This window comes from Passer montanus, unplaced genomic scaffold (assembly GCF_014805655.1).
Source record: "Passer montanus isolate IOZ18808 unplaced genomic scaffold, ASM1480565v1 scaffold38, whole genome shotgun sequence".
Classification (NCBI taxonomy): domain Eukaryota; kingdom Metazoa; phylum Chordata; class Aves; order Passeriformes; family Passeridae; genus Passer; species Passer montanus.
Genome location: NW_024368596.1, coordinates 3,474,489 through 3,486,866, shown reverse-complemented (window position 1 = coordinate 3,486,866; position 12,378 = coordinate 3,474,489). Strand labels below are relative to the sequence as shown.

Below are 12,378 nucleotides of genomic sequence, written 5' to 3'. Positions count from 1 at the left end.
CAAAAAAATTTACTACATAGCACAATAATTGTGCAATTAAACTCACACTTGAGTTGCTCCCTTCAGTTCTAAACCCTTTGAGTCTAAACCTTCTTTCTTTTTCCCCCACCCCAACTCAGAAAGGAAGCCATCTCACTGTTGCTTAAAAAACAAAGCCTAAAAGAACACTAATAATTTTTTTAAAGCTACACATTTCTACAACACTTCCATTTTCTTGTACAAATTTCACTTACAGGAACTCTCCCTTTTGCTCTAAATGCTGCCACTTTTGAGAGGTCATCGTCCTTTACACTGGTTGGCACAACAAGAACAGCAGGGTATGTGTCACAGAGCTCATAGGTGCTGTTAATTTTGGATATTTTCCAACTCTCATTGGGCAAGCCCTGTATGGAAACAAAACAATTTTGCATTTTTCACGTTAGACCTTTGCATATCTCAGTTTGGGGCAATGGAAAATTTTATGTGCTGCATACTTAAAAAAAAAAGGCAGACTTTAAGTCTTCATACTGAATCATAAACCAATGGAAGTCTCTCGTACTAAACTGATAAAGAAAATAACCATATGGAAAATGCAGATTTTTAAAATTATAAACTATGGTTACTCTTCTGTTGAGTGATGCTTATTCAAATTCAATTTTTGATAATGCCTGTGTTTTGTAGAAACAACACTTGAGAAATGTGGATTTCAGAACCATGTCAAGTTAGACCAATTCACTCAAGTACTCAGCACTTGTATCTCCACCAACTTTAGCAGGTGCTCAACACACTCAAACTCAGGCCACTTGCATTTTATTATCTAAACATGAGATACAGAATGTCAGCCTATGTAGCAAGAGCTACACAGACTGAAAATGATGAGTTTTCTGTAACATTTTTTCTTTGTTTAAATGGCTCTGGGGGAGATGGACAAAAATAATACACCAAGTATTCTATCACTTACCTGCCTCTTATATTCTGCCATTGGATCATACACTTTCCAGCCATTAACAGCAAACTTTTCTTTATAGCTGAATGCAAAAAGAGGCTAAAAACAACCAAACAAAATCTTAAATTATGGCCTGGCAGGTTGTAAGCACAATAACTTACAGTTCAAAACAGTCAACACTCCAGTATTTCCAATCTAAAGCAGACATAACACCTTCAGTCAAAATTGGAAAACACTGAGTTTGTTCCATTAAGTATGAGTTCCATTAAGTATGAGTTTAAAGTTAAAAAAAAAACAAGATAAGAAACAGAAAACTGAAGTTACTTGCCTCTGATCACACAGCACATCAATGGCAATGCCAAGATGAGAAAATTGGTTTCCTACCTCCCAACCAGCTCCTTACCCACACAAGCAAATAAAACAGAATTCTTCAGCTAACTAACAAGAAGACTAATTGTACTTATTTGTTGTATTGGATAGACCTTCTAGATTTAATTATCTACTGCAGAAAATAAGAGTCAATACATACATATTTTTAATCAGCAGCATTAGGCAAACCTAGATCTCAAGGGTTATGCAAAAATTAACTTCACCAATAGCAGGACACAGCAGTGTTTGATGAATTAATGCAAAAAGCACACAGGGTCAGAGTGGCCTGCCTGCTCTGCAACAGATTTTATGAATCAACAGTTCAAAGTTTGTTATACAGCCCTTGTAGTTCCTCCCCTACACTTTCCCAAAAGAGGAGAGCCAGTGACAGCCTCTCTCCATCTCAAGACTTACCAGTCCATTAGAAACAGGAAATGCACGTGTTACAAGGTTTTCAAAGATCTCCAGTCTGTTCTGCTCTTCCTGTTTATAGGCCAGCCGCAAATTTCTCATATCCTGTCAAAAATAAGTTACAGTCTTACCATATGATAAATTTTAAAAAAAAAAGAAAAAACAGTTATAAGACATTTGATTGAATGAAGGCATATACAGAACACTGAGTCACTACCACCATCTAACCCCCAACAGAACAGAGTTGTGTAAGCATTCATGAGATAACTAGGACTGTCATTAGAGATGCTTGATACAAAAATTGCCACTTTTCCTTTGAATTCACTCTTCAGACAAAAGGCAGAAGTGTTTTAGACTGCAAGTATCATAGAGGAATTGAAATAAATGAAGTACGACTCAAATAGAGGGAACTGATCAGACAGAAAAACAGCACATGGGCTGGCAGATTCTTCTTACAGAAAAATGAAATGAAAATATGTTACTATTAATAAATCTCTACCATGCCTTACCTTGCAAACTATTTCTATACCACATGAATTGTCTCCATGGCTCTGTACTCCAATTTTTTCAACCCTACTTATAACTCCAAGGGGAACATCAACAACAAAAGGTGGATCCTGAAATTTGTATATAAAACAAACAGATTTTATTACATTAGAAGAAATACAAATTACTATTATTCATGTGCGTTTCATTAGAGCCAACAGTAATTTCAGTTTAGTAAACTGCTGTGAAACATCACACTTCACTGAATTTGTCACTTTCTGAAATCTACTTCAGCAACATTCCTACCTGAAGCAACAGGCAGACAGACAGTGAAGCCTTACCCTCTCCACACTTTTGATAAACATTCTGAAGTCCGTCACTGTGAGGGTACCACTGACTGCTCCCATAAATGGACAGATGTACATAACATCCTTAGCTGGAAAACAGAGCAATTAAAGCTGTGTTTTACTATTACAGGCATTTGTTGCATAACAATCTATTTCCACTTGCAACTCACAAGATTTTGATGCTTGACCTCTTTAGGAAAGTCTATTCTTGCAGAGTTGTCTTTATCTGATCAATGAAAGCAATCAAATTCCTGCCCTGCTGCTCAGCAGCTCCTGAGCACTTGGGGCAGGGCTGCAGCAAGGGCAGGCAGGTCCCCAGCATCTGCAGGTACCCCCAGGTGCACAGCACCCACACTCACCCCAAAGACAGAGCATCCAAAGTGGCAATTACTGATCCACATGCACCCAATCTCCAAGTAATTCAGCTCTATGCCCATATCTTTGTTTTCACTTTTTTCCCTGGTATTCTTTCTAAGCCAAGTACTGCAGTGCCAGCACAGAGCTTGCTGTCACATGCCAAAGTGAAATAAATCCCACTTAGAACTGGAAACTAAGTTTACCATAACATCATCTTTTTTGCTGTAAGAATTCTGAATCTATGACATGTCCTTAGCACTCCCAAGCAGAAATACAATACATACACCTCTATGGAACAAAAAATCCTTAGGAAAAGAAATATTATCTATATGGAGCAAGTCATCCTCTGGATCTAATTTATCCTTTCTACACTTGGATTTACAAGACAAAGAAAAGAAATCCACATCTAAATTTAAGTGACATTATATTAAATAACAAAAGTCAAAAGGAAGTAATAATGTGTTTTTAAATAAACCAGAATTTAACAGTATTCAGTGCAGCACTCAGCAACACTTACCGATAACTTTGATTGATTCTCCAGGAAAAAGTGGAGCCTCTTCCATCTGTGCCAGTTTGTTTCCATCCCGCAGTGCCTGGCAAAAATCCAGAATCATGAGTAAATCTCCCTCTCCATCTGTACCACATCGATATATTTTGATGCCAAGTGCTTTTACTACCAGATTACTGGAACACAAGAAGTGTGTCTTTTTAAAAATCACACTACTGTACTAAACAGTACCACAGTAAAAGAAAAAAAACAAAAAAAACCCAACCAAACACAAAACTAAGTATTATAAATTTAACACAGACATACATGTTAGTAACACACTAGTAACGAAGCATTCATGCAACAATTAGTTTCACATGCTAGCTATATATAGCATACAAAAATATAAACAATAAGATCAGCCCAAATTAGCAATTAATAATTTATTAGTGTTTTGCTGAATGCAGGTATTATTTCGGGTATTTTATCTATTTGAGAACATTTTAAAGCTCTTTTTTTTTTTTTTTTAATTCTAACGCTGCTTATTTAATATTTGAGTATTTTCATCTGAGCGAATTATATGGCAGAAACTTTATTTATTAACATTTTAACTAACTTTGTGATTGTGATAGCAAGCACCCCACAATGCTCTATTTCAATCAATACCTTACTAAGAGTGCCACAGGTTATGGAATAGATTCACTATAGGAATTTTGGATCCAGATGGTCAGATTAAGAATGAAGTAATAACAAAATACAAAAGAACAATTAGCAATTTTAAAATAAGAATTAGTTTACTAAATTTTCATTGAGGTTAATGGCTTCATTGCTGAATGATACATGATGGAGTCTTTGGGTCCTTTGTTGGCAGCTAAGATTTACAATGTACTAAAGATTGTAATAAAGCATAAAACAGTTTGTGGGACTGTAATAAAGTGATCTGTCTCAGGTCAAAATGAGGGATATTAGGGTCTCAATTTTTTACATCCTGAATAAACATAATGGGGTAACTTGTTACAATAAACAACTAATCCTCCCCTTGTACTGCAGCTCTGACCTACACAGAAGTAATTGGCAGCATCTCTCTGCTTCCACACAGATTATCCCAAGCTCTCACTAATAAATAATTTCTGAAACTATTTCAGCTGATCTCTGGCTTCAGATTTCCTTGGAAAATTTTGGAATTTTACATTCAGCACCCAATCACAAAAAATGTGCAGAGAAATAGCCAGTGCTTACAAACTGAGGGTGGATGTGCTGTTAGATGGGGCTTATGCTCAGTATTACATTTTAGATTACATGACCTTGCAAGAAAACTCTGGCACATAACCAGTTACAACTAAATGCTTTCTAGGGCTTCTCCTGAGTGAGAAAAGTAACATTTGTATGCACTGTATGAGTACTACTTTATAGTACCTTGCTACATAGTTAATGAATGAAAGATGAGTAAAACTTGCCACCTGATCAGGTTCTGCTTCAGAATGATAGCCATTGTGTCCATCCTGAATCTCCTGCTTTGCATGAGGCAGCAGTAGGGCAAGAGAGAAGTAACAGCAAAAAAGTTGCAGACAACAGGTGAAAGGACAGAATCTTATCTTTTTTTTTTGTTTCCCTTTTTAAAATTTCCTTAAAAAGACAGCATATACTTTAACTCCAGTTTAGCTTTCCAAAATCTTCCACTCCTGGCACACACTACTTTCCACAGAAGAGAATCCAAGCTATTAGCACCATCCTTTGAATGTTACTTGGCATAACACAAATTGAAAAATCTACTCCCTTTTTCACAAAAGAGTTAGTGCTGGTAGACAAGAACATAAAAGTATGTACTGTCTTTTTAAGACAAATAACCTTACAATGAAGAAAATTAATTTCAGTATGCCACATGCTTATCAATAGAAGAAATTGAGTACAACTTGCAATGGCAGCATTATGGGAAAACTCATGCAATCTTTCACAGAAAAAAATAGGTTGACATCAAATAGAAGTACCTAGACACCAAAAAAAAGCTTTGCTGTGTAAAACATGTTGTAATTGAACTCTCAGTATTATAGTTTTACATATCTTTCTAGCAACTTCTATGTTGTTGTCTGAAACTTGGCCAGTAACTTTACAGAATCTAAAATTACTACTCATAGCAAAATATGCAAACAATTCACATTTTCATGGTAATTTATTTTTGCATCATTGGCAGCAAATCCTGAACATTAGTTCAATTTCTTTAATAAACATAAGGTCCTTTTGCACACCAGAGAGAAGCACAAATGTCATCGGGTCAGTTGAAGGAATTATTTTAACATGTTCAGCCAAAAATGTTCTTCCGTCTTCTTCCTTTAAGGGCTGGAGAGAAGTTGTGCTCATTACAGTCTATTACTCCCAGATCAAATGCAAAGAACTTCTCACTTGGTCAGGCTGTAATACCAGCCTCAGTCTAAATTTAAAAGTGTTTGTTAGAAGTCAGTTTTTCTTTTTACACTATTTCTACAAGAAAACCTCAAGAACAAGCTTAGAAAAAGGACTTCAGATATCTTCACAGATAATTTGGACTCTACATAAGTTAAAAAAGTTGTAAGTAATTAAGAAACCTTTTCCAGTTATAAAGTAACTAACATTTAGGTATGGGTAGAATTCTGTTATACAGAAATTACTTAAATTTTAGATCATAACTATGGTGTTTCAGAAATCAAAGACAAGTAGGCATTGTGATCTCTGGAAGAAAACCAGCAGGACAATGAGGAAATACACCCCAAAAATTTAAATACATGAAAGACAAAGAAGCAGAGCAGACCATTCAAATATCAAAGCCTTTACACAGAACTGGGAACAACTGAACAAAACCACTTTTTGTTACTCAACTCAGACCAATTACCTGAAGTGCTATCTATTCAAAAGAAAAAAAAATCAATTTGTGGATTTGTATAATTGGACTAAACACATAATTTTTAAATAGGTAAACAACAGATGAGAAAAAGAAACTATTCAGACTTCATCTCTTGGTTTCAGACTGAACAAGAGGTCTTTGTTAGAATGAAAGTGTTGGACACATTTCATGAACAATGTCAGAACACTATCCAGATCATTTCTCACTCCATAAATGTTACTAAGAGAGAGGGGCAAGAAAACAAGGCATGCCCTTTTTAATCTTCAATGAACAATGGGCAAGCCCTAGTCTCAAAATTATCATTAAAAAGATGTAGGTCATTGCACTAGTGCCTAACTTCAAACCTAAGTTTCAATCCTATTACAGCCTGGTAACAATTAATTTAAAACAAGTACAAAGGCAAGCATGAATTTGGAACTTACTTCAATAGGACAGACACAGACAAAATGCTTTTACCACTGGTATTCTTTAGCACAGACATGTTAGAGCTGCTAACACAGTACTCTGCAGTCTGAAGCACGTAAACCTGAATTGCAAGCAACCATTTTGTCAAAATTAATGTAATAAAACTGAAGTTAGTATTGCACATTCATAATATAATTTTAAAATATTGCTCTCTCACATACTGACTTTCATTGCTCATGTAAACATTGTAATGTATATAAAGCATTTTTGTGGCAAAGAAGCTGTTGCACTGCATAGCAAAATGGCCTGACTGGTTCATAAAACCCATTAATGAGGTAAAGAATGCTTGACACACCAAGATCTCACACAGCACAAGAGACACACAGGTAGGAGGCTGTTCACTGCTAGCCAAAGGTAATCTTACCCGTATAACTGGCCTCCTGTACACCTGTTAGTTAAAATATAAAATATTATCCAATGAAACACATGGATTTGATTTGTTAAAGATACTGTATCTTATTTCACCAGACTTTCAAAAGAACTCTACTCCCAAACATTTTTATTATAGCTGGATTTTGAAAGAACGAAACAAACCTATGCAGAACTAGTAACTCTCATTTGCAGAATTGTTTTGGTCTAAAAAAAATCTCAGACTTCATTTTAGTGATGTAACAAATTCCAAGCTCTTTGGAAACATTCATTCCTAATCACCCTTTTATCCTGCTACACTGTGCTATTGTTAAAAGAGAAGAAAGAGCCTGGTAATCCTTCTAGGTGGAAGACAATAAGCCTGCACTAACAACCATGAAGGAGAGGCACCGGACCTTTCAGAAAAAGACAACTCTTCTCAACTTCTGAAGGTGTTCGTAGCCAGCAACTACAATCTGAGCCGTTTTCATTTATATGAGCCCCTCATTCAAGAACACTCTGCAGGCAGAGCATGTGTCAGAGAAGACACACAGAGCAGAGCTCAGCTCAGACTGAGATCACTGCTGCTGTAGGGTTTAGAAAGCAAGAGCTCTCCCCGTGCTCTCCAGTTCTGACCATTCCATGCTTCCCTCCTCCCTGGTAAAGTCACACAGTAATGTGAGTAACACTGCCAGATAGAGGAACCAATGTATTTACCTGGTTTTGCAAACATATGAATTTAAACACTAAAAAGAAAGAATAAAGCAATGAGTTCCTGGTAAATCAGCACAAACTAACAGAACTGCCTTACCAGTTCCAGAAGCAAACACACACATCTGACCCGACCTGAAGGTTCTGAGTTGTAAGAGAGTCTCTAAATGCAGCAATTTGAGGTAACCAAAGGTAATGAAGACCCAGGAAAGTGCATCAAAAGAGAAAGATGCCTCAAAGGAAAACTGAGCTATAATACAGGCATTGTCTTTCCATGTGTGGATCCACAGCAATAATGAACAAACACAACCTGTCAGTGGTACTGAGTGAGCAACTATAAAAAATTCCATCATGTTATATACAAATATGGGATTTCAAATCACAGCAATGCAATGATGCCAAATACAATTTATCCACAAAAATTCTTAATTTAAACCATCAGGCTTAATCCTTTTCTTTCATTTCTCAGAGATAGAGAATGAAGTAGAATTTTAATTAGGCCTTAAAAGATTTATTCCTCTTAAATAATATCTGAGATGAGTTTGGTATAGAGATGGAAGTTATTCAAAATTAAACAGTGCTCTTCATTCCACAGAAATGAACTCTACTCAGAGATAAACTGAAGACCAAGCTTACACACATGGATTTTACTAAAATGAAATTCTTGGCAAATACAACATCAACAGATGCAATGCAAGGTTTCCCACAGTGTTTTACCAAAAATTATGGCCTTGACCTGGAGCAAGCATTTGCAATTCAGCTGCTGCAGTATGGGAGAGCTACTCTTTACAAACTGCTGACTGTGCCAACTGTGTGAAACTCTGTTGAGGTTGAACTTTTAAATACACTACAGTCAAAAACATTTTGTGGACTCATCTCAGACTCAGGCTGGATCTGACCTGCTGTCACTCAATCTAAAATGCACTGTTTCCAGACAACATACTTTGTAATCACAGAGCATATGTGAATTCAAGTCTAGCTAAAACAAAACAAGAAAAAGACATAAAAACTTTCCAGTGGCCATTCTCTATGAACACAATAAAACTATTACAAATCTAGGAAGAAAAAGGGATCTAGACAGCAGCAAATTGGGCTTCTTAAAGGGAACTGAGATATGGGTAATTTTAGTCATGTTGTGAGAGGAGAAAAACTGCCCATTCCATTCTTGACAGCTGAGCTGAGTGGCTGCTTGAAGGGAACAGCCAGTGAGTGTGAAAGAACAGAGACACAAAAGCACAGTGGAACTCAGAGAAACCATACTGTGCAGCCATTACCTTAGTGACAAAAATATTGCTGGGAGGGAATGAAAAAGGTGACTTGTTTGTTTGTTTGATGTTAAATTCTGTGTCTCTGGAGAAATCCCATCAAAAATGGTACTCAGTTATGTTCCCTATACAGTAACAAAGACATTAATTTATTTTTTGTGGAATCTGAGGAGCTCAATTCTGTACTCTGAATAACACACACCAGAAACCATTTCAACCTATAACTATAATCTACTTTACGAATTATTTTATATACTAATCAAAAGAAAAGACAACTCACTTTTGATGTTTTATTCAAAACACTGACTTTTAAGATTTCCTTTCACTTCTCTGTTAATTTTTATTTATAGATTTCAATGGCACTATTCTAAATATGGATGAAAACAGGAAGCAAATTCAAGAGACTCCTATGGATAATGAGATGTTTCTAGCTCTGAAACACTCAGTGATCACTCAAGTACTTACCACTGGCTAATCAAGATAGCAAAGACCTTAAACTTCCACTCTTGTATCTTAAAACAATTCAATGCATTCCTCAAGTCACTTACCCTGTAGTCTCTGGACACACCCTCTGATGGGACAGACCCTGAAATCTGACTCGAAATGGTTGCAGCTATCAGCTGTTTACACCATTCCACGTGGGATCCAGTCGGGCTACAAAACCAGAAATTTCAAATTGTTTAGCAGTAATTCAAAAAGAGTATTTTGAACAGCACAGACCCAGAAAGCAACACTGTAAATGACCACTAACATAATAAAACTTAGTTTGCTTTGTGAGCAGAATGCAACTATTTTACTGATCAAATTACATAAAAGAATTTTACTAGATTATGTCAGAGGCACAGAGCTGTCGGAATGAAAATGAGGTTAGGGTCCTAGGAACTTAAAAAATGTTCTGCTCCTTATCCAGTGTAATTTTTACCATTCACATGCTTTTTTCTTAAAGCCATCCATGGAATGGCCAAGTAATCCAAGTTTGGCCAAGTAGTAAGAAACTCCTTATTAATATGTCCTGATTATTCTGTAAATCCTCAGAATGAAATTACTTCATGCTAGTATTAAAAAATTTAAACTATGCTAATGTTGTATTCTGTATTAAATGCTGAAAACACATATTGTCTAAAGGGTAGCTTCTAGTTAGCTGCAGCTTTTTCCAATTAATGAAATAAGCCCAGGATAATCTTCAGGCTGGGCTTTTCCATGCCACATCACTGAATTGTAAAGCACAGGGTGTTTAAGAAGCCCAAAGCATCTGAACTGCACTAAAGCCCAGGTGATGCAATTTCAGAACAGTCCCCTGAACTAATGCTGCTCACAGTAATGCAGTCCTGAGAGGGAGAAGCAAGGACAGTCTTAAGTGCACTAGGTCTGCTTCAACACACACTGGTATCCAAGGAAAAACTGGGAATGCCAGAGGGAACTGCTCCCTGAGTGTTACCACAGCCTCAGTCAGTACCTTAGATAACGGCCACCTTTCTTCAAACCATTCAGCTGTGCTTGTCTACAGACTGAATGCTTATTCAGAAATTAAGTACAGAAAGAAAATGGTTTTTGGTTTTTTTTTTAGTTAATTAATAAACTAGCTTTGGATTCTATGGATGCTCCATGACACTGAAGGGAATATACTCACATATACCCACAGCCAGCAGGTGCACCACACCTTGGACATTAAGAGGGTGGGGTAACAGCCTTAGATGAGCAATTCCTACTGAAAAAGAGATCTCTCCTTACATTAACTCTGCCACTATAGCTGGGTATAAGGCACAGATCCATGCAAAAATGTCATACCTGAAATGGAAGATCCTTCAAAACTTTTCTAATAAATTGTAATTGCTTTCTCCCCACCTGCATATTCTACACAGGACTAGATGTCACAATGTTGTTTTGCAACTGAAACGCATCCATGATAGTCCTGCTTGAACAACAAAGATAACTCTCAGCATAGGGCTGAACTTGAACCCAGATGTACTTAGAGAACTCTTCACTTAAGTTCTGCAGAAGAGCCCAATGCCTAAATCCTACAGAAATCCTTTTCTTACCTCATTTATTTCTCCTTCTCTCACATCTCTTTAATTTCCAGTGTAGCTCCTCAGGACTCGCCTAAGTTTGTTTTCAAATAAGCACTCACTTGTTAATTAAGAGAAATATTTATTTTTCTATGGCTTATCTTCACAAGGAATCACTACATCAACAGAGCTAGTAACAGCAGGAAAACGAATATGAATGCAGGACCATCCCCTGAGACCAGAGCAGGGGATGTGACAGAATTAAATGTCCCACAGAGCATGGATCACACCGATGTGCCTCCTCCCAGGCACCAGGGGGGCACTCAGCAGTGCCTCTGCATTCCAGCCCACCTGCACTCACACATTAGCCTGGCCTGGTACCACTGCACTGGCAAACAGGTGAACTGTATGACAAATGGACATATAACTGGCCCAGGAAAGAGCAAGATCAGAAGAAGGGAAGATGAAAACTAGGATAAGAAAGTGCATTAATAACTCAGAGGTGTATATTTTGATGACAGAAAATGAACATTTGAGTTCCATCCTCACTAGAATGATGGAAACCCCTAGGTTTCCATTAAGAGAAAAAAAGAGAAAATACAGAGACAGGAACCTAGTACTGATTTTAAATATTCTTTTTCATTTAGTTTTCATCAGGATGAGATTTCCGTTCACTTCTACTCCTTACTTAAGGATTTTTAAGCTCAATTCTGAAGCCCACCTTCAGCTGGAAACTTCTGAGTGAAGTCATGTCTCTGCCAGGGCTGCCGGAGGAGATGTGGTCCCACCTGGCACCAGGGACACCGCACACAGACAGACACACACCAGGGACACCGCACACAGACAGCATTCCGGGACAGACAGACAGACACACACCAGGGACACAGCACACAGACAGACAGACACACACCAGGGACATCGCACACAGACAGCATTCCGGAACACACCGCACAGCGAGCGGCGCCTGGGGACAGTCCCACCTCTGCAGATTAAATACACCCAGGGAAGAAACCCCAAACCAACCGGGAAGAGTCTCAAAACCTGCGGGCAGTCTCAGCTCAGGTTTGTAGGACGCTGCCCAAGCCCCGGGCCGCCCCAGCCTCGGCCAAGCAGGCGGCGGCACTGCCGGCACACGGCAAGCGCGGTAGGAAACTTTGACAACGGCCGGTTCCCGCCGCGGACCATCCCCGCTGCACAGCAGCCGCCCTCAGACGGCAGCTCCTGGGGCCGGAGGGTCCGGGGAGGCCGCCCCAGGCCGGGGCACCGCGCTCGGCCGAGGCTCGGGCCGAGGGGCGCCCGCCGCCTCCCCGCCCGGCCCCGCAG

At 38.3% G+C, this 12,378-nt stretch overlaps 1 protein-coding gene across 5 annotated transcripts in view; it reads right to left on the bottom strand.

Moving 5' to 3' along the window:
* Positions 1-9,703, bottom strand: part of MTMR1 (myotubularin related protein 1) — a 35,282-nt gene extending 25,579 nt beyond the window's left edge. The window contains exons 1-9 of one of the 5 annotated variants that reach the window (XM_039717405.1): positions 9,598-9,694; positions 7,090-7,113; positions 4,843-4,893; positions 3,413-3,488; positions 2,533-2,627; positions 2,215-2,322; positions 1,709-1,810; positions 941-1,024; positions 234-383 (exon numbers count right to left, since the gene is read on the bottom strand). In XM_039717405.1, coding sequence (XP_039573339.1) covers positions 234-383; positions 941-1,024; positions 1,709-1,810; positions 2,215-2,322; positions 2,533-2,627; positions 3,413-3,458 — 585 coding nt within the window. In that variant the 5' untranslated portion in view covers positions 3,459-3,488; positions 4,843-4,893; positions 7,090-7,113; positions 9,598-9,694. Of the gene's footprint in view, positions 1-233; positions 384-940; positions 1,025-1,708; positions 1,811-2,214; positions 2,323-2,532; positions 2,628-3,412; positions 3,489-4,842; positions 4,897-7,089; positions 7,114-9,597 lie in introns of all 5 variants that reach the window. The other 4 variants (XM_039717404.1, XM_039717401.1, XM_039717402.1 and 1 more) reach the window with 4 other exon arrangements.
* Between the last annotated feature and the right edge of the window lie 2,675 nt (positions 9,704-12,378).